This window comes from Hipposideros armiger, unplaced genomic scaffold (assembly GCF_001890085.2).
Source record: "Hipposideros armiger isolate ML-2016 unplaced genomic scaffold, ASM189008v1 scaffold_1240, whole genome shotgun sequence".
Lineage (NCBI taxonomy): Eukaryota > Metazoa > Chordata > Mammalia > Chiroptera > Hipposideridae > Hipposideros > Hipposideros armiger.
This window is the reverse complement of record NW_017732590.1, coordinates 92,864-114,372: the sequence shown is the minus strand read 5'-3', so window position 1 is coordinate 114,372 and position 21,509 is coordinate 92,864. Positions and strand designations below refer to the sequence as shown.

The following is a 21,509-nucleotide window of genomic DNA, read 5'->3' as shown; positions in this document are numbered from 1 at the left end:
CCGGAGCCCGCAGCGTCCCGCCTCGAGCCCCGCTTCGCTCCCTCCGCCGTCGCCCAGCAACCACCGCCGCGGCCGCAAACCGAAGGTCGCAAAGCGCCGGTTACCGTGGCGACGGGAGCTGTGCGCGCTCAGGAAAAACCCGGCCGCCGCTCTCGGTCGGAAAGCCGGAGGCCCGCGGCTCCTCGCGAGGCCCGTCCCTCAGCGGCCGGGTGCCGGGGTGCGGAGCCGGCGGCGGCGCGGGCCCGGCCCGCTGCGCCCCGGCTCTCGGCGGTCGCCTCCCCGCAGGCCTCGCCTCCCCGCGCCCGCAGTGCCCCGGGCATCGCCCTCGGGGTCGTCGGCGCCGCGCCGGGGAAAGGCTCGCAGCCCGACTCGTCGGCTCGGCCGCTAGAGGGGAGCAGAGCCCGGTCTCTGGCGCGTTGTCGTTGCCGTGGGACGGGGCGGGGCGAGGACGCCTGAGCCCGTCGCTGCTGAGCCCCGGGAAGCCGGGCCCACATGTCACCTTGCTCCCGGGGCCCCTACAGCACAAGGAAGCTGAGGACGTGGCTGCCCCTGATGAGACCCAGGCAGAAGCTGGATGGGGGGGGGGGAGAGCAGCCCCCTGCTCCTTGCCCGTAGCTCCCTCTTGTTCAAGCCGGGCCCCCGGGTCCCAGATCCAAGCTGGCTGGGTCCAGCTGCCGGAGGAAAGGAGGAAGCGCGGGCACGTTTCTGCTCTCAGCGCAGCCGGGCTGACGACACAGGACTTGTGCGCCGGGCTGGGCCGTGCAGGGGTGGGAGTGACGACCGCTCTTCTGCCGTTGGCTTCCACGCGTCAGCCTGGTCTCCGTCATGCACAAGAAAGGGGGGCCCCGGAGTGGCCAGGGCTGCAGCGGGGTGGGACGTGCTCGCACAGCAGGGCTTTGCCTCCGCTGCGAACTCCCGGTCCTCAGAGAAAACTGGGCGGGGCAGGACCAGGACCTGCTCCCCACGTGCACCTTACAGCTGGGCCCAATAATAGCTTTGAAAGGCTTGGCCCACCCAACTGCTGCTTTCCCTGAGCCTGATAAGGAGGGTCCTGTGTTACAGATCATGGTAAAAAAAAAATCTGTAATAAATCACTAACTTGTAATGTACTTGGCTGAAGTCTGAAAAGCACTCCTCCCTAAGGCTTGTGACTGGCTAACGTCCCACAGCTGGCTTCACATCTGTCATCTCCTAGGGTTTAGGCCAGCAGCTGCCTGGGGTGGGGTCGTTTTGCTTGAATTTTATTGGCCGTTATTCCCTTTGCGGGTTCCTGCTTTTGTCTAAGTCTTTGGCTGTTCTCTGCCTCTCCTGGACAGAACAGGGAACTCCCCACCCCAGGCCCGTCCAGCTCCTCTCTCCCAGCTGTGTCTCCCCCTCCAGTCAGCGTCCACTCTGACTCGGAGTCTTCAGAGTTGGCGTCTCACCTGGACGTGGAGCCGCTCCAGGTGTGCGCCTCCTCTGGAGGTATCTTGTCATTGCTGCTCTCTGGGGAGGAGCTGCCCAGGACTCCTACCTCCCCTGGTTGGTCTGAACCAAACCGTATTTTAGAGGAGACAGAAAAGGAGAAGGAGAGAAAGAAAAGAGAAAAGTCAACAGCACTTGCATGTCACATACTCTACACCTCAGGGCAGCATCTGTGATGACCTGTCAATGACACAAAGCTGAAAGAGCATTAAGATAGTGGCAAGGGTAGAGAGAGCTGTGAGATAGGGAGAAGGGCAGCCAGGGCCCCTCGTCCACCTGCTAATAATATCCAGGGGCACCTCTGTCCAGGCATGTGGTGGGGGCAGGTAATCCTGAAAGTCTCCTAATCCTGACGTGACCCTACGAGTTTGGTCTCAGTTGGCCTTTTCTGGCAACCAAGGACCCCCAGAGCCTAGCTTCCCAGCCCCGAATCTTTACCTCCTTGTCTCAAACCTTCGCAAAACTCTTAGTCTGTTTTCTCCTTCCTTTAACCCCATTTTCTGACCAGAGCCATTGCTGGTTCTGTGTGGTTCAGTATGCACACGACGTCAACAACGGGACCCCGGGGTCTCAGTCACAGCCTTGGACACGCAGTCCCCTCTGCCTTTATCTCCTAGTCCTCTGGCTCTTCCTCTGTTGTTCTGACCCTTCCACATCTTCCCCACAGCTCACTCTGACCCGCTAACGCCTGGCTCTCTGCTCAGCCAGAATAAGGACATGAACCAACAAGGACAGAGGGATGACCAGAAAGAGAGACTGCATGAGGCCAGATGGTGAGCGCTCCTGAGACACGAGCCGGAACGACCTGGAGAGGAAGGCGGACTGGTCAGCAGATTTGGGGTCAAGGGGAATAGGCATCAGGTGAGTCAGAGAATGATGGAGAGGTGGGGTAAGGATGGGAAAGAACTTGAATTTTTGAGAGACTTGGAGATATTGAATATGGAAGTATCAGTGGGTCATTGTTGAGTGGTCAAAATTGGGGGCCCAAGAGGGAAGCAGCTGAGTGATCCCAGCAGTGGGCACATAGGCACCCAGAAATCTCCCTTTGGGTCTTCCTGTTTCCATTTCAGATTCCATGTCTGAATTGCCCTCCCCAACAACTCTCTTTGTGTGTGTGCATCTTTCTGCCTCTAGGTTCCCCTATCTTGCTGTGCCTTGAGGTCTGCCTCTCACCTTGTCTCCTTTTGTGTTTCTCTGGCTGGGTCTGCCGCTTTTTCTCTCTCAATCTCAGTGCAGCCCTCTGACTCTCCAACAAGGGGCTTTAGAACGCCTTAGGAATGGCCCCCGTGGCTGTTTTCTAGAACTGTGGAGCCAGCCTGTAGTCCCTGGGCATAGGGTACTGATTACTGACGAAGGCCTGAGTTGGCCTTTCAGGGTGCAGGGCTTTGGCACAGAGGCCCAGGGAGGGCAGCAGACTGGCCGGGGGACTGGACGGCGGCCTCTGTTCCTGCTAGCTCACAGACCAGTGCTTCCTCATCTCGCCAATTATCACATGCAAGGGGTCTTGCTGTTTCTCGATCTGCAGACCTACTTTTTTGCCACTTCTGGAACCGAATGGGAAACTGAGGTTTGGGATGGCCTCAAGGGGAGGTTGGAGGGAGGTGCCCAGGGGTTCCTGGGAGGAAGGCACGAAGCACACCTCGGTGGCTGGTGGACACACTCAGGGACTCGGGGGCTCTGCCAGGCTCCACCCCCGCTTGTCCTGTGTCTGGGACCTGCCTACTGCAGCCTCAGCTCAGAGGCTCTCAGCCGCACTGTCTATGGGGCTGAAGACCGATGCAGGGCAGGGCGCAAGTCTCCAAGTGCTGTAGGAGCGAGGCCAAGGATGAGTCCTGCTGCGGCCGGAAAGCCTGGCCCTGCTTCTCAGGACCAGACAGCATGAGCCTGGGGCCCCCAGTCCCCCAGCAGGGCAGCTGCACCTGCCTTCTGAGCGCTGGTGGAGGAGACAGATGGAGCTGCAGGTCTGAGGTGACTGTGGGTCCTGGTGGGGACAGAAATGAGAGGGTCAGGGTTTTCAAGGTGCAAAAGAGGATGACGCTAACAAACTCCAAAGAAAATGTGCCCTCAGATGACAGGACCCCCCAGCTGCTACCAGCTGCTACCAGCCCCCACTGCCCCTCCCCCAGTGTCGCCTGGTTTCTCCCCATCCTGTGATGTCTCCTCTCGGTAGCGTCTTCCCCACTCTCTCCCCTAAGCTCCCAGCCCTTCAAGGGTTCTCAGAGCCCCTGATCTCCTGGTGTCTTTCTCGAGCTGAGCCCCGTTTTCCATTCTGCAGCTGCCCATCCATCCCCGGTGCTAGGTGAAGGATGATGTTTGATTGCAGGGCCTCCGGAGGCTCTCCCCTGGGGAGGCCAAATTGAGTGGTGGCAGGAGCTCAGGCTGATGGCCTGGAAGTGGCAGTCTTGGTTCAGGGCAGAACCCCACCCTCAGCATCAGGCTGGGGAGCTGCAGAGGCCTGGTGTTACCTGGAGACACCCCTGGTATGGTGGGCTCTGCAGGCTGGGCTGGCCCCTGGGGGCTGCCTCCGTGTCCCCAACAGGTGGGCTCCCTGGGAGGGGCCCAGCCCCCTCTGTGGTCAGCACGGAGACGGGAGTGCGGGGAGCATAGCTTGGGGTTCTCACAAGAATCCATTCTCTCACTCAGTTTTCAGGACCCCAGTTAGCCTTCACTCTTTAACTCCTGCTAGCTGCTGTTGTCGCCCTCAGAAGACTGACTTCCACGAGGGCTCCTACTGTTGTTAGACCCATACTCCTGGGCCCTGGTTTCATGGCGGTGCATTTACAGAATGTGAGGCATCCCTGGGGTGAGGACGAGTGCGGGCTGTGCACACACAGCCTCCTGAGAAGCAGCGCCCAAGCGTGCCTGTGTCCAGCCATCTCGTGCCCCCGTGTGTCACTCTAGTTTTAGGGCTCTGCAGGGACAAGCAAGTCCAGCCCCTGAGCGCCAAGGGACATTGTTAGGCCACCAGGAAGTGGGGTTGTCATTCCAGGATGGGGCTGGGACCGGGGCTCTGTGGGGCTGCAGGATAGGCAGGCAGGGACGGCACACGCTTGGCAACGTGTAGATGGAATCTCTTGGAAAACGGGGTCTCCGTCCTAATACTGGGCTCCAGCCGAAGGGAAGGGAAAGCTGCTGGGGGTCCTGTTTTCCATGGGGTCCCTCCCCATCCTCCATGGGAGGAGCAGGGAGACTGACCTGGAGGTGGAATCAGGTCCCATATCAGCCACCTTCTTGCACAGTGTCAGCACCCCAACACCTTCCCGTACAAAGTGCAGAAACCAAGGCAACGCGCAGATGAGGAAAAGGTACCAAGACCCAGAGAAGCAGAGCTGTGTAGAAATGGGTCGCAGACATTTTGTCCACACGTGCTTCCTGCCTGTTTCGCTCTGAGGCACTGCCCACTCGGGTCTCCCCCAAAGCCGTGTCCCCTGCTCTGACTCCTCTCTGACCTGGGACAGTGTCAGCATGGACAAACAGGATATTACTCACGGAAGGAGCTCTCGCCCACTCCCACCCCGGCCCGCCCACCCTGACCCACTGCCTGTCACCCTCACTCTCACTCTCCTTCACCCCCACACCACCCCACCCATCCCTGTCCTCCCTGACTCACCTCCAAGTCCCATTCACACAAACAAACATTTCAGCACAACCCACTCCAACCGGTTTGGCTCAGGTGTGCAGCCTGCTGTGGGGACTGCGCACACACAGGCACGTGGGGGTGCACGGTGCTGGGGTACAGCACGCTCTCCTAAGCAATGGTCACATGTTCTGTGTCGGTCCCCTCCTGGAGCCTGCAGAGTGGAGCCCACGACATGTCGACATGTCGGTTGAACTCAGGCGTGCGGGCAGGGACGTGCTAAACATGCTGCCTTGGTGTGAATTGTTCCCATTCTTAGGGCCAGAATGTGGGTGGGAGAAGGGCAGGGAGGGAGGCAGAGCGGAATGGGGGTTCAATGAGGAAGAAAGAACAGAGCCCAGGGGACCAGGCGCTGGTCTGGGAAATCTTCCTCCGCTGGTGTTTCCTTCCAGCCCCAACCCCAGGCTTCTCCCCGAAGATGGAAGGATGCGTCTGCGTCTGAGGGGGTGCTCCCTAGGAGCAAGGCTCGTGACACACGAGGGCCAGGGGCTTGGGGGATGTGCTGGCTAAGTGAGGAGAGACCCCTTCCTCAAGCAAGGTCTGCAGTGGCCGCTGGGCTCACACGGTGTCCTTAGCTGTGTTGACAAGGACCTGAGCACACCATGGAAGTGTCACCTGTCCTGGCCTTAGCCACCCGGAGAGTCCTGCGCCCTTTCAGTGCCTCCCCCACACATGGCTGGAGTCGGGGGTGAGTGACTGACGGTCCCAACCCGGGGTCGCAGACTTGACTGGCAGTGCTGGGAGGACAGGTGCGTCGTGAGTGGGGCAGCTGAAGGACACACAGGGACTGCATAGCCGCTGTGATCTGCTATCCCACCCGTGCCTCAGTTTCTCCTGGGGTCGCCTGGACCAGGAGGGGTGAGTCGTGGGAAGGAAGGGAGCTGCTCTGAAAACCCTGCGATAGGATCCGAGGTGCGATGATCATAATTACAACTCGGCGCTCCCCTGCCGCCCCCTGGCCCTACCCCGCCCCTGCCACTGTGGATCTCAAGGCAGCATCGGGGTGGGGCTGCTGCCCTGGCACAGGCGGGGCGGGGGGCCTGAGTCCTTATGAGGGGAATGGGCTTGCAGGGCGGAGGTGGCATCCAGCCTGGCCCTTGAGGCCACCATTGACCTTGAGGAAGATGTCCCTGCTATGGCCATCGCTGAGAGCTGGGATCTAGACCCAGAGTGGGGCCACGGCCCAGGTCCAGAAGCCAAGCGTCCACGTCACTGACCGCACCTGCCCTCGCTGCATACTGACACCGTGCATTCACCCACTCGGTAGGAGCACACTCAGCCCCACTGGGTGCCATGGGCAGCAGACACGGCCATGAAACAAGCCTGACATCCGAGGAGCCCACAGGCACAATCTCGTCCAGGCCCTCCGTCTCCACAGCGGCCCGCTCCCCGGCACACAGCGGCGCGGTCAGCGTTTCCTGGATTGAAGCTCACGGTTTAGTTACAATGAGGTGAGCACAAACCGAGCCCACGAGCTGTCACACGGGGCTCGCAGGGGCCAGGAGTGGCCGGGGCTGAGTGCACACGTGTGGTCTTGTCCAGGATCGTGAGATAACGGGTAGAACGGCCACCAGCTGATGGAAAGGCTCCCCCTTTCACCGCCAGCACAGCCGATGCCCTCTGCGACTCCTGGCCAGGTAAGGAGGGGGTGTTGAAGCTGAGAGGCCCCCGCAGAGCCCAGGAATCGGGGCGAATTCCTTGGTTAGTCCCTTGGCTTCTGCACGTGGGTGGGATCGGGGGTCACGTAAGCTCCTTCTCAGGGTTCTTTGAACTTGGTCCCTGCCTGGGGTTACAGGTGTCTGAGCCGACTGTGATCAGTCCTCCAGAAAGACCCTTCCCCTCCCTGGGCCTCTTGTCACCTGAGGCCAGTGCTGTCCTTGCAGGAGCTGGGGGAGCGTGGCAAGGCCCCGGGAAGGAGCAAGGCTGGCAGGTGTGGGATGCTGAGACCCCTTTCCACCCACAGGACCTTGCCCCTGTTCCTCCTGGCCCTGTGCCTCCCTATTTGAGCCACCGGGGCCTTCTCCTGCCCACCTGCTCGCCCCTCACCTAGCCTCTCCCTTCCAGCCCCTTCCACACGCTGATGATGGGATCCTATCCCCAGGTCCTTCCCTCCCTGGCGCCCATTAGCTAGCCCAAGCCGTGGGGGCGGCGTCTGCGGATCCCTGTGCCAGGCCCAGCCCCCGAGACGCACCTGTTCTGACCTGCTGAGCAGGTTCCCAGGTTTCTGCCGTCGTCGTTGGCCACGGCGTGGGAAGCAGCTCTGGGGGAGCTCGGAGCTCCCGGTCACGGCTCCTTGGGGGTAGCTACCGCTGGGCGGTAGAACGGGGGCCGGGTCCCCTAGCGGAAACCCCAGGGGGGTAGGCAGGCGTGTCAGAGCCTGGGGACTGGGTGGCTTGCTGCCCTCTGGGTCGGTGCCCCAGCCAGCTCTCGAGCCGGCTCCCAGGGAGAACTCGGAACTTCAGAAACACTGGGCAGCTCTGCCTTTGGACCGATGCCCCCGTCCCTGGGAGCCGACATGTGGGGGCCTGAGGCCTGGCTGCTGCTGCTGCTCCTGGCGTCATCCACAGGTAGGCTCGCCTGGGCCACCGGGACCCTCGCTTCCGCGCCCACGTTGGCGTGCACGCGCGTGCACACGCGCGCACACACAGCCTCTTTCCTTTGGCTGGACCTCAGCCGCCAGCAGTGCCCCCGAAAGAGTCAGAGCAGCTGTCCTGCTTTGTGTCCCCTCCAGCCCCAGGCCAGGTCACCATGTCTGGGGTCCCTGACTGCCTGTGCCAAAGCCTGGCCTAGGCTGGAGCTGCCTCTGGGGGACCAGATCAGGTGATCGAGTGCAGGTGGGCAGGGAGGTGGGACCGGGGGAACCCTTCCACCCCAGGGTTTCCTGGAGGAGCCCTCGCTGACCCTGGCGAGATGGGCTGACACAGGGCTGCGCTGGCTTCAGCGGTCATCGGGGAGCAGGGGCCTGATGCCTAGAGTGGCAGGCGGTCTCTGTCTCCTCCTGTCTCCATGGTGTCCTGGAGTCCAGCCTGGGGCACCTGTGGGCCTCGGGTCCCTCTCTTTCCCTGCACTCAGTATTAGGTGCCAGGGTGGGACCAGGTGATTACTTAGATGAGTCGGGATGCCTGCTAAGTAGGGTGTGGCCCCCTTTTGTTCACCACTTGCCCCCCATTTTCTCAGCTGCCTTGTGTTATTCGTGTCTAATGTGTATAAAGCAGATATGACAGGACTGTGGAGTCTTCCGCACGGGAATTGGGGGGAGTGTGTGTGTACGTTACGTGTGTGTGTACAGGATACATGGACTCCATGGGCTGTGTCCACGGTGATGGGTAACTGAGAATCTTCCTCTTTGGGAAGGCGGGGACCCGTCTGTATAGGACAGCTCGACTCCCAGGCCCAGGAGCAGGAAAGGGCCCAGCAGCCATGTCCCCACCTCATTGCCTGCGGATGGTGGGTGGGGCTGCTTTCCTCTGGTCTTGGAGTGGGCGGGTTGTGGGCCCCCCACATCTTAATGCCCATCTTCCAGACAGCCCTTCTCATTTGCTCAGGCCAAGATGGTGGGACTGGTTGCTGGGCCAGGGAACCTAGCAGCCACTCCCTTGCAGGACCGACCCACAGCTAAAGAAGGGAGTCACGATGTGTCAGGACTTGGACGGGATCAAAGAGATCACAGCTCCAACTCCTCACTGTACAGACGGGAAAGCCAAGGGAAGTAGGTAGGCCGGTGAGACCTGTGAGGTCACTGTCAGAAGCATGAGCGGTGAGCGTCTGCTCTGCTGAAGGGACAGGGCGCTGGGTGCCGCAGAGGCGGCCGGAACCAGCCGCGGCACAGAAGCCCCGGGAAGGGGAGAGGAGGCCCCTTTGGTGAGGGCATCACCTGGCGCTGCCCTGACGGGCAGGTGCTGTGCAGAGGAAGGCGGCCTGGCCCCAGGACTGCCCAGGAGGCCGGTGCCCGCAGGCCACACTCTGCGGCTGTCGCCTGCGCAGCCAGCTGGACCAGACGGCCCTCCACTGCCACCCCCACTGTCTGTGTTCAGGCATCTCCTCAGAGGCTCCTAGGAAGCTGGAGTGTTTCTTGTCTCTGAAAAAGCTTTGTGTTTTGGCCCCATTTCTGCTATGAATTTGTTAGGTGACCTTGGTCAGCTAAGAAGCTAGACTTGGGGAGACCAGGAGGTAGGGCCAGATCTCTCCATGACGCCAGCTCCGGGGTTCCGCGGATGTGGGGAGGTCCTGGCTGCGCCTCTGAGTGGGGACCAGGGTAGCTTTCCCCTGGGTACTGCCCTCTGCCCCCAACTCCTGGGCCATTAGCATTCCCTTTGCCGCCCCCCCACCACTGGCCCTGCCCCACCCCCGACAGTGGGGAGCCAGGGGCCCAGGCTGGGGAGGCGCCTGACACCACAGCTCTGTTTCTCTTAATGGGATGAGTTTCCGGGTGAGGCACCCGCCCTCCGCCCTCGCCCATCTCCTGCCTGAGGCTGAGAGCCCCAAATCTACAGACACCCCTCCAGCAGGGTCCTCCTTCCCAGGTCTTTGTCTGGGCCCAGCGGGGCCCGGCTGGGTCAGAGTGAGGGCTCTCTGAATCCTGAGGCCTGTCCTCCGAGGGTGAGGGTCAGCTTTTTGTCTGAAGTTGGTTTCCTAGAAAGGGTGGGGCCCCATCCCTGCTTTTCGACTCCTGTTCACAGCTGGGGCAGGCGCCTAACTTTGGGATCCGCCCAAAGCCAAGGAAGCCAGAAGGGGAGGAGAACGGGGAGGCCCTGGGAGCCCTGTGGCCCCAATGACCTCGTCCCAGCCTGCTGTTTTGGGTAGGGGCTGTGCTAGGGGACCCCAGCCACTGAGATGACAGCGAGGACTGAGCAGGGTCCACGGTCCCAGCCTGTAGACCACAGTCTTGGGATCCTGGGGTCCCCCAGGGGAAGTGAAGGGGCACAAGCCCCGTTTGGAGAGAATGCCTGGCTTCCTGGCCAGGGTCTCAGCAGAGAAGGCTGGGTGGGTGGGAGCTGAGTCAGGCCAGGAGGAGGGGGCCTGGGGGCAGGATCTAAGATGAGAACTTAGGGCCACTGAGCCCCTGGAAGAGCTGGAAAGTGGTGTGAGACCCCCCGCCCGCGGGACGGGAGCCCCGGGCCCCCCCCATTGCTCTCTGCCCCTCTTGCCTTTAAAGCTGGTATGTCCCAAGAGCTGAGCTGAGGCTGTGATTTGGGTGGGGCAGGGCTGGCCACACTTGGGGGGGGGCTGGCAGGATTGAGGTGGGGGCCGGGTGGGGGTTGGCTAGGATCTCAGGGGTTTGGGAGAAGCTGAGTTCTGGGTCTCCCACCCACAGTGTGGCTGTTGTGGTGACTCAGCCGGGCTCAGACTGGCTCCGGGGGGTTTAGGGGACTTATCTGTGCTGGGAGCTGTGTCTGGGCCAGAGCCGGCTGCCTCAAGGCCTGCCCTCCCCCATTGTTCTCACCTCCCTTTGAGATCGGGGCGTCCCCCTCCCCAGACACTAATCAGTGGGTGGGCGCTTTGCCCAGGCTGGGAAGCTCTCACTAAGCTGGGGGGCTTAGGGCAGTGGGGGGTAAGTGGGGGAGGGGGGGTGAAGGCAGAGGGAGAATCTCCTGGATTTCAAGGTTCCTTGGCACTGCGAGGCCAAGGTTATGGGGGAGGGGAAGAAAGGAGACTTGCTGGGTTGTTCACATCACCTGTCCTGAGTGGGGGCTTTGTGGCTCCCCTCCCAGGTCCTTCCCCACCCCAATCTCACCCAGACCTTCCAGCTCTCTCTGGTGGACGCTGCTGCTGTGCGGTGAGGGGAGGCAAGAGTTAACTAAGGAGAAGGAGACCCTGGAAGGCTCGGATCCCTCCCCCAGCCCCAGGCAGGACCCCCCCTTCCCACCAAAGCCACACCAGACAGCCCTTACCCCGGGCCTGGTGCTGGAGCTGGTTTTTCTGGTGGTGGCAGCAGCAGAGGCCTGACACATTCCCAGGGAGAGGCCTCCTGGCGGGGCCAGAGGTGCTGGGCCCAGAGGAGTGGCTGGGGGGGCTAGAGAGTGGGACAGAGGAGCTAGGAAAGGGAGGGCTTTTGTTTTGTTCTGTTGGGGAGCCCTTCACGGCAACTTCCCATCCCCTGGAGGGACAGTCTCTGGGTCCCTTCACCGGAGATGACTCTGCCCTCCAGTCTGGGGTGAGGTGGGGGCAGCCTGGGCGACACTCCAGATGAACACAGAGCCACACACCACTGACCACAGGCAGGTGACACAGGTGGACACACAGAAGCCAAGGCAGACCCACATCGAAATAGGACTCTGCTGTGTGCAGAGTCCGTGGGACAGCAAGCGTGCCGTACGTGTGCCCTGAGACGGCGTGGCACAGAGCTGCACACATGTCACACACCGTCACATACCACAGACAAGCACACAGTGTCCTGAAGGCAAGACATGAACTTGTGTGACACGCTCCAGCTTCACGCAAGGAGCAGCCTCATGCACCCATGGCTGGCACTGGTACCAGGCTGTTGTCACCCAAAGCTCAACGTCACACACACAAGAGTCACGGAGCCGCCTCTGGGGCCCCTCGAGCACCCCTGAATTACTAGTAGGGAATGCTGGCAGAGAAAGGCCCCTCAGGAGGAAAAGCCTCCTTCCTCAGACACTGCAGCTGCCACTGCGTTTCCCTCCTGAGGTGAGAGGCCAGGTGTCACACAGATAGGGACATTGGGACCCAAGTACCAGCCCGCCCAAGCCAGAAGTGCAGGGCCTGTCTGGGAGTGGGTGGGCGGGGCACACAGAGGGCAGGGCCCCAACGAGGCTGTGGGGGCCTGGCCAGGGTGGGGAGGCCAGGGCAGGGATCCCGTCGGGCCAGTCGGGCCTGTTCTGTCTCTTGCGCAAGGTCGGCCTGGCCTCTCGCTGTGCCTGGGTGCTCCCAGGAGCCGGGGTGGGGGCCAGGGAGGAGGGTCCAGCCAGCAGAGGCCACCACCGGCCCCAGCAGACAACTTGCAGCAGAGGGTCCACGGGCTTGGCCTGGCCACTCCATGCCCGCACGGTGACCTCACCAGGCAGGCAGGTGTCGCCTTTGCTCTGGTGACGTCATCATGCTGACACCAGGTTTGGGAAGAGGAGGAGAGGCTGTCTTGGCAACACTGGTGGGGGAGTCTGGGTCCATCCAGCCCAGGGTGCCGGTTCTGGAGCCCAAGCTCTCTTCCTTGCGTGTGCGTGTGCGTGTGAAGGTGTGTGTTGGGGCTTTGCCCCAAGCTGAGCTGCTCCCTCTGAATACTGGATTTGGGGCAATGGGGGCTGTGCAAGAGATGCAGAAGGGACTTTCCTACTTGACTGGGTTCTTCATTCTGCAAAGCTTGGACTTGTCGCTTGGAGTGGAGATCTTGGCTTCAGGCATGAGCTGGGTACTCAATACCTGTTGTGCCCTAAGACGGTATTTTGAGGGTAAATGTGGGTGACTAGTGGTGGGCAGACAGTTAACAAGTGTAAGTATGGGAATGAAAAATATGCCATCTGACGTCCCTGAAACAGTGTTTAGAAGGGTTTGAGTGTCCCAGTGGAGCACGGCCTAGGACCCCTGTGGCCACACAGACTCCAATGTGGAAGCGGAGGACACTGGGCAGCCCTGCTCCCGCCGGTGCCAAGGGGGTGCCTGGGAGGGCACAGGGGGTTAGCTGGACTCGCAGGCCTAGCTGGGTGGGACCAGCATCAGCTCGGGCAGCTCAGGGCCCTGGTATCTGGCCCTGCAGGTCTGTCCAGTCCTGTTCGGGTCCTCACCCTCCCTCCACCCCAGGCTCTGCCTCACTGGAACCCTCTGCCCACTCCAGGGGGCTTCATGGCCCCTCCTCCCCGCTTCTCCCTCTGTCCAGTGCAGAGCTGCTCCCTTGGGCAGTGAACCCAGCTAGCCAGCCTGTCCTGCCTGCACCCCAGGTTCACCATGCCAAGGCCCACCTGCCCAGCCCAACCCAAGACTGCTTATTCTCCTTGGCGCACCCTTTCCTGCTGCCTGTCTTGCATTCATTCACGCATTCATTCACGCACCCAGTCCGTGGATAAACATTAATTGAGTCCCAATTATGTGCCAGGCATGTAGACCACATGCTCCCAGAGGAAGCTCTAAATCAGAAACAGTGTTTCCACATGTGACAGGAGACCCAGTTTCTACTCTGAGGAGCTCAGTCTGGTGGGAGAAGCAGACAAGAAAATATCCAACACCATCTATGAGATAACGTGCTGCAATGGTGCATAAGCGGCTGCCAGGGGGCAGGAGGGCACCTACCTCTGCCTGCGGTGGGGGTGGGAGGGGTGGCGTCCCAGTGAGTCTGAAGGATGAGGAGGAGTTACCCAGGCAAGGTGGGGCCGTCTGGGCAGGGGCCATGCAGACAGCAGCTGGCCAGAGGCAGAGCCCAACTGGGGAGCTGCTGGAACCCCCCTCCCGCAAGAGGCTCTCGCACCAAGGGAACCTTCTTCTGGGGGGGCCCCCAGCCCTACACTTTCACATGTTTGTTCCCAAACTCCGAGCCTCCCCAGGCCCCGCCCCCCTCCCTCGTGTCAGTCGCCCTAGAAACAGACATTGTCTCCGAGCCTTTCCTGTTTCTGGTCAGTGACCAAATCCTGCTGCATTTTCCCCAGAACTGCCCCCTCCTCTCCATCTGGCGGCACTGTGAGGGGCGTGGCCGAGGGCACCGCACCCCTCATCAGTGACTCCCCAGTTCCTGGTGACCAAATCTGAATTCCTCTGCCTGGTATGGAAGGTCCTCACACGTCCCACACCTGCCTCAGTCCTTCCCAACCGCCTGGGGTCTGCCCTCCCTGGCCCCTCGCCTGGAATGCCTTCTGGGTCTGTCCCCCTCCTGCTCTGCACCAGGCTTCCCACGGGATTGGGGTCCGCAGTGAGTGGCCCACAGCACAGCACCGGGCACTCCATCAGAAATCACCACGTGTCCAGTCTGTCTCCATATGTACTGATGTCACATTTCATGAGGGCAGAACAGGCTACAGGACGGGCGTCCCTGAATGCCTCATTCTGCTCGTCCTCACCCTCCGTCGCTGTCCCCACGTTTGCTGCTCTGACTCTGGCTCTCCATTCTGAGGGTCCCTGGGCGCCTGCCCTGGCCTCTGGGCCTGTCTGCCTTCACGGCTCGCTCGTCCCTGCCTGGGAGCCTCCGTGTGTGTCACTCCTCCCACACTGAACACCTTCCTCTCTGGGAATCCAGGTCTCTCATCTTCAAGCCATGAGAGGCATGTTCTGTAGGGCCTGCTGGGTGGATGTTCCCACGCCAGGGCCCTCCCAGGTGCCAGCTGCCCCTGACCCGTGCACTTCCTGAGAGCGCTCACTTTCCCCCTTGGTAGACACGTTTGCCCATGGCTTTCCCTTCCTTTTCGAGCACAGAACCCACATTCCCCAGAGAGGACCTGAGGGCTGTCTCCGCCTTGCAATTGCTCAGGAGACAGTCCTGGGCTGGGAGAGGGTGTGACACCTCCAGACCCGTCTGCCAGCCTGTGGCAAGTCGCTTCCTCCCTGGGCCTCAGTTTCCTCATCTGTTAGATGCTGCTAATAGCACCTGCCTCTTGAAAATGTCCTGTGGATGTAATGAGGTAGCGGACTGAACACGCTTTGCAAGCAAACACATTCCGGGAGCCCCAGCCGGCTCGCTGCCACTGCAGTCAGGAAGCGCCCCTAATCCTGGCTGCCTTTGTCGCCCCACAGGCCGGTGCCCGGCGGGCGAGCTGGAGACCTCCGCCCTGGTGACCGTGGTCCTGGGCCAGGACGCAAAGCTGCCGTGCTTCTACCGAGCGGACCCCGGCGAGCAGGTGGGGCAGGTGGCGTGGCTGCGCGTGGATGCGGGCGCCGCTGCCCGGGAGCTGGCGCTGCTGCACTCCGAGTACGGGCTGCACGTGAGCGCGGCCTACGAGGGCCGCGTGGAACGGCCGCCACTCCCACGGAGCCCCCAGGACGGCGCGGTGCTCCTGCGAAACGCCGTGCAGGCCGACGAAGGCGAGTACGAGTGCCGCGTGAGCACCTTCCCCGCCGGCAGCTTCGACGCGCGGCTCCGGCTGCGTGTGCTGGGTGAGTGGGGCCGGGGGCGCAGGCGGGCCCGCAGGGGTGGGGGCAAAGGCAGAGGCCGCGCAGCCGGTCCACCCGCACGCCCACGTGGTCCGGCCTCCGTGCCGCGCGCTCAGCCTCGCGGAGACCCCGTCTGCTCGGAAGTGCTCCGTTCCGCCCGCCGGAAACCTCCCTGTTGGTTTCTGTCGCTCTTCGGGCTCACATGGCCCAGGCTCGCGCCCTCCCAGTCGCGCTGTCTCCTCTTTGCTCCCTGAACCAGCCAGCACCCCTCCCCCTGTGTGCCCGCCCTGGCCCCTCACCTGCAGTGTCTTTCCAGCTCCCCCCATTCCTACCCACCGTGTGCACCAGGCCCTCCCACGTGACCCGGGTCCACAGTGACTGTCCCCCAACAGCACTGCAGAGCTGAGGCCCCGGCTCAGGCCCCACCCAGCTGTCCTCTTCTCCAAGCTACGCTTACTGGTCGTTACAACAGTTCTACCCAAGACACCCCTTCAAGGCCTCCCTCACATCTGGGCTTAATGCGGGGCCTGGATGTGGATGTGCAGGCCCGGTTGTTAACGAGGGTGGGGTGGGGGGCGGGCGTAGTATCCTTCGGAGGCCACAGCTGCCCTTTAAACCACTTTGCACTCAGGGCACTTGTGGTCAAGCTGAGTCCTTTCCATTCTATGCTTGGGCTGTTCATGTTGTGACGATGAAAGTAAAGGCCTTTATAGTTTAAAGGTAAAGGCCTTTTATCCACATGGTGGTTAGTGACACCGGGACGTGATAGAAAAATGTGACTGTGAGTCTAGGCTTCAGTGACCAGAGCCTGTTTCCTCCCCTATGAAATGGGGATGATAATATCTATCTACCCCGATGGTGTGTTGACAGGATGGTGTGAGGTAACTTTGTAAAGTGTCAGCATAATACTTGGACATAGTAAGTGCTTAATTAATGGTACCTATTATTATTATATATGTTATCTAGGTAGTTTTAAAATTTCTTTGTTTTCATTAAAAAATGACCCATGCTATTGTAAAAAATTCAAACAATGGGCAAAAATACAGTCAGATGAAATTCTACCACCCATCTGCTGTTTTTTCTTGGTGAAATAACAGAAGAAAAAGGGGCCTGAAACTTGCACACGTGCAAGACTGGCCTGGGGTGGGGTCTCCTGGGCAAGGTTGTGCAGACCGTGACCCCCTCCCCCATTCGCAGTGCCTCCCCTGCCCTCACTGAATCCCGGGCCTGCGCTAGAAGAGGGCCAGGGGCTGACACTGGCCGCCTCCTGCACAGCAGAGGGCAGCCCGGCCCCCAACGTGACCTGGGACACAGAGGTCAAAGGCACAACTTCCAGCCGCTCCTCCAAGCACTCCCGCTCAGCTGCTGTCACGTCAGAGTTCCACCTGGTGCCCAGCCGCAGCATGAATGGGCAGCCACTTACCTGCGTGGTGTCCCACCCTGGCCTGCTGCAGGACCAGAGGATCACTCACACCCTCCAAGTGGCCTGTGAGTACTTGGATCAGCATTGATGATGTGCTGACAGACCCTGAACCACACCAGTCTGGCCAGCCTGGGTCCTGTGCCATGTCGTGTGGCTGAGAGAGCGCTAGCCCGAAGGTAGAAGACTTGGAGCCCACCCCAGATGACCTTGACAAATCATTTAGACCTCTCTGAGAACCTTTAGTGTCCTCCTCTTTACAGAGGACATTGCCTGGCTTCACAATGTTGTTGGGGACATGTGCAGACATGGAGCCAAAAGCACTTTGTGAAACAGTTTAGGGCTTAGGGATGGACAGACGGGACAAGCCTGGGTTCTGCTGCTCACCGCTGTCATCCAGTCTCGTCAGGGATCCTGCCTCCATTAGCAGTGTGGATGACCCCACCCACTTGGCAGGGTCCCAAGGGGATCCAAACAGGACTGCCCAGCATCCTGCACAGTGCTCAGGGGAAGCAGACGTCTCTCCAGCCGTAGGTTTTGACCCTGTGGTCGGGGGGTGGGGGGTGGGGTAGGGCTGTTTTCTGCTCAGACTAACCCAGCACTTGGCAGAAAGTAGATCCTCCACAAATGCTTGTTACAGAAACGAATGAAGTAGTAGGACTGTTTAGCCTTTGAAGGACCAGAGAGCCTCATGGAGCACCTGCTCTGTGCTGGCACTACCTAGCATCATGGGGACTCAGGAGACGTGACCCGTTGGCACGCGGGGGCACTAAGAGGCTCCTTGTACTGGTTAACGAGTGTGGCCTCCCTGAGCTTAGGGAGGGGCCGTGTGGCCTGGAGAGGACAGGGGACAGTCCCAGGCCGGGGAAGGGGGGGTAGTGGGTGGGGCCATTTGAGGGTCACAGGCCTCATTCCCATGTTTTCTCTTCGCACCTTCTGTTCCAGTCCTCGCTGAGGCCTCTGTGAGGGGTCTTGAAGACCAGAAGCTATGGCAGGTTGGCAGAGAAGGGGCTGCACTCAGGTGCCTGAGTGAAGGGCAGCCCCCCCCCTCCTACAACTGGACACGGTGAGGGCCGCTCGGGGTCAGGGCCCTTCCCTGTAAGGCCAGCATGTACTTGTTATGGGCTGGGGCGATACATTCTGAAACCCAAATAAATTGGGGTACATGTTCCAACCAATATAAGAGCACGCATGGTCAGCAAACACTCTCTCTCGCACCCAGGAGTCTAGGGTACATAGTCATTGGGGGGTGTAAGCCAGTAAGACCTTGGCTTTTTTTCTTACTTTTAAACAATGAAATATAATGCAATATTTAAATATCAATATTTTATATACTTATGTAAGTCCCTAAAGTGGATAAGACAAAAGATACGGGCGATTGTAACTGCTTCTAACCAACTCCTGTGTAAGCACCACCTTAGGGCTAGCACCTCAGAGGCGCCACCTTTTCCCAGGGTCTGTGGTGTCCAGAGTTAGGGTGGTGCCAGGTGCACACGTCTGTGAGCCCAGGGCAGGCGCGTGGCCTTGCGCTCTGCACGCCTCTGAGCCCAGGCAGGCTTCAAGTGTCCTGTTGTGCGGACTTTATATCACGTGTTCCTGGTACCCGGTGCCGGGTGACGTGATGCCCGTGGGAGCATCGGGATGGCACGCGTGTGTGGGGTGCCTGGGTCAGGCTGGGCGGCAGGGAGAAGGGGGCCTCTGCCTAGACCTGCCTGGGGCAGGGTGGGACACTGTGGGAACAGCCTGCGGCTCTGGGTGACGTCATGGAGGCGGGAGGTGGAGAGCGGCCTGGGCATGTTGGGCGGTGGCACTCATCAGCTTCGCTGCCCTCCAGGCTGGACGGGCCTCTGCCGAGCGGGGTGCGAGCGGACGGGGACACCCTGGGCTTTCCCCCGCTGACCACTGAGCACAGCGGCGTCTACATCTGCCATGTCAGCAATGAGCTGTCCTCGAGGGACTCTCAGGTCACTGTGGAGGTTCTTGGTAAGCACCTGGGCAGACTGGTGGGGACCACGGGAGCCGCACCATGAATGGGGAGGGGCAGGCCTGCCAGTCGGGGTGCCCCCCCCCCCCCCGCCGTGCTGCGGTGCCTCACACAGCGGCCCATGTCCTCAGGCCCCGACGAGGCCCCAGTGAGGCAGGTGGACCTGGTGTCGGCCTCTGTGCTGGTGGTGGGGATCATCGCAGCGCTCCTGCTCGGCCTCCTGGTGGCAGTGGTGCTGCTGATGGCCCGGTACCATCGGCGCAAGACCCAGCAGATGACGCAGAAATAGTGAGTGCAAGCCGCTCTGCTCCCTGACGGAGGGCAGGGCGAGCAGGAGGTGGGCCGGGACCTAGGACTAGGGAGCTTGGGGACCGGAGGTGGGTGGAGCCCCTGAGAGGGGAGGCGCTTGGGGCCTGTCCCCGGCTGGATGAGGACAGCCACACCACCTGCCTGAGGGTCGGACCCATTTGCCTGGATGTCACTAAGTACAGACACTTGCATGCAACACGCTCGCTCTGCAGCCACACTGCTACCTGCGGCCGCTGGCTCACGCGTGCAGGAGAACACAGCACCCACACCTGCAGCCCCATCTCACTGGCTCGTGGTGGGGGAGGAGGCGCCACCCTCAGCTTGTGACCAGGGGTGTCTTTCCCAGTGAGGAGGAGCTGACCCTGACCAGGGAGAACTCCATCCGGAGGCTGCATTCCCACCGCTCAGACCCCAGGAGCCAGGTGTGTGTCGGGGGCCCTCTGCTGCCCAGGAGCACAGCCCTCCCCAGAGCTGGGGGGCATTTTGGGGGAGCAAGCAGAGCTACTGTGCGTCTGCTGGGCTCCCCTGGGAAGCCACTGTCAGGGTCAGCACTGGTTCCATGGTGGGTAGCAGTGGGGGGGGGGCGGGGGGGGGCGTGGAACAAGGGTGTTTGTACTGAGGACGAGGACGAAGTGGACTGTGGGGCTGGGGGAGAGGGAGGTGGCTGGAGGGGGGCAGGTGAGAGGGGGAGCCCGGCTCTGACTTCTACCCCATGTCCGGGCCTTGCAGCCGGAGGAGAGTGTAGGGCTGAGAGCCGAGGGCCACCCTGATAGTCTCAAGGACAACAGTAGCTGCTCTGTGATGGTGAGCCCCCCACCCACCCATCCCACCCCTGGCCCCACTCCTCAGGCAGCCCCCTGCACCCCTGGTCCCATCCCCCTTCCCGATGCCCAGGGCTCCTGGCCCATCCCTGAGCCCCGCACCTCTGACCCCACGTGCCCCACCAGCCCCTCAGGCCTGGCTGCCTGCTTTGTCCCTGACACACTGTCTGCCCTTGGCCTCCAGAGTGAAGAGCCAGAGGGCCGGAGTTACTCCACGCTGACCACTGTGAGGGAGATAGAGACACAGACGGAGCTGCTGTGTCCGGGCTCTGGGCGGGCCGAGGAGGAGGAAGGCCGGGACGAAGGCATCAAACAGGCCATGAGCCACTTCGTGCAGGAGAACGGGACACTGCGGGCCAAACCCACCAGCAATGGCATCTACATCAACGGGCGGGGCCACCTGGTCTGACCAGGCCCCACACGCGGCGCCCGCTCTGCTGGCAGGGGCACCTCGGGGCCCCAAAACACCCACTTCTTCAGGAAGGTGCTCCCACCCCACTGACTGCTTGTCCTCTCCGTCCAGCCCTTGTGTTCCATGACCTGAGGGAGAGCTGAGTCCCACCCCTGTGTGTGTGTGTGTGTGTGTGTGTGTGTGTGAGTGTTGGCTGATTGCGTGTGCGGGGACGGGCGACTGTGTGTGGCTTGCATCGTACTGTCGTGTCGGAGTCCAGGTGACCGGTCTGTGTGTGCCCCAGGATTCAGGCAGCTGCCTGGGGACGGCCAACTGGTCGCTGGTGTGCTCTGTGACTCACACCTGCCTCCGGATGCAGCGTTTCCCTCAGACCCCAGAGCAGTATTAAGGAGCCAGAGGATGGAGGCAACACGTGGAGGCTGCGGGCACGGCCAGGTGTGCGGGCGCAGCTGGAGCTGCAGTCTGGCGTCCTGGGTGGGGGAGCGGGCTCCCACCACCTGGGAGCCAAGGGGCGAGTGCGAGGCAGTGTCCTGGGGGTCTGCCGGACGTTCCCACTGCTTAAGAAGGAGCCCTCTGCCCTCCAGCCTGGAGCCTGCTGCTCATACGGACTTTCTGTGAATACACCTGCCCAGGGGCTTCTGGAAGGACCACTGCTACGAACCCGCTAATAAGAGAAGAGACGACGCGCATGAATGTTTGTTAGTACGAGGGTGGCTCACAGTGAGGCCAATTGACACAGGAATTCAGCAAGCTAGCCAGTGCTCAGACCCCACCCTAGGGGGTTACTTTCTGTGGCTCTGAAATGTGCTCCTTCTAAAGCATCTTAACCTAGGCGGCCTCATGGGGGAGCCTGCAGTGACTGGCTTGGGGGGACAGACTATGGTCCTCGGCCCTCTCGGCCCCCAGCTCGTCCCCTGGCCTCCTGTCTCTTCTTAGCTGTGTACACAGTTGTTTGTGGTCCCTTGGGGGGGTTGTTGGGACTTGGTGACAGGACACCTGGTTCGGTTGTGGTGCAAGGGAGAGAGAGTAGTGGGGGTTCTGGTGAAGGAGCTGCTGGAGACAAGGGTGACCCCATTTTCCCAGGGGTCTTGAGGCCACTGATTCAGGGCTTTTCTGGCAGCCTCTCTGGGTGGAGGCTGGGGTTAGATAGAGTCTGTTTCTGTCCGGTCCAGCCAAACACTCTTAGTCGGAATACCTAGATTTGTGCCCAAACCCTGCTTGGCCTGGAATGTGCTTGATTTCTGGACCACAGGAGAGACTCCCAGCTCCTGCTCCCCAGCCAGCCCTGGTATTTGGGTTTGGACCCCCCATATGTACATTCTGTATAAATATATGCGTATCTGTACATAAAATGATACTCTGTTTTTAAATAAACAGCTAGAACATGTTCTGTCTGGCTCCCATCTGGCACTTTGAGCTGTGTCAGCCCT

General features: G+C 61.0%; 1 protein-coding gene across 1 annotated transcript in view; it reads left to right on the top strand.

The window, feature by feature from the left end:
• Positions 1-21,469, top strand: part of NECTIN4 (nectin cell adhesion molecule 4) — a 22,375-nt gene extending 906 nt beyond the window's left edge. Inside the window, exons 2-13 of the mRNA XM_019633080.1 lie at positions 2,132-5,959; positions 6,369-6,552; positions 6,644-6,738; positions 7,203-7,668; positions 14,777-15,136; positions 16,331-16,621; positions 17,499-17,619; positions 18,388-18,536; positions 18,669-18,825; positions 19,193-19,268; positions 19,576-19,650; positions 19,852-21,469. Coding sequence (XP_019488625.1) covers positions 7,593-7,668; positions 14,777-15,136; positions 16,331-16,621; positions 17,499-17,619; positions 18,388-18,536; positions 18,669-18,825; positions 19,193-19,268; positions 19,576-19,650; positions 19,852-20,076 — 1,530 coding nt within the window. The 5' untranslated portion in view covers positions 2,132-5,959; positions 6,369-6,552; positions 6,644-6,738; positions 7,203-7,592 and the 3' untranslated portion in view covers positions 20,077-21,469. The remainder of the gene's footprint in view (positions 1-2,131; positions 5,960-6,368; positions 6,553-6,643; positions 6,739-7,202; positions 7,669-14,776; positions 15,137-16,330; positions 16,622-17,498; positions 17,620-18,387; positions 18,537-18,668; positions 18,826-19,192; positions 19,269-19,575; positions 19,651-19,851) is intronic.
• The last annotated feature ends 40 nt before the right edge of the window (positions 21,470-21,509 follow it).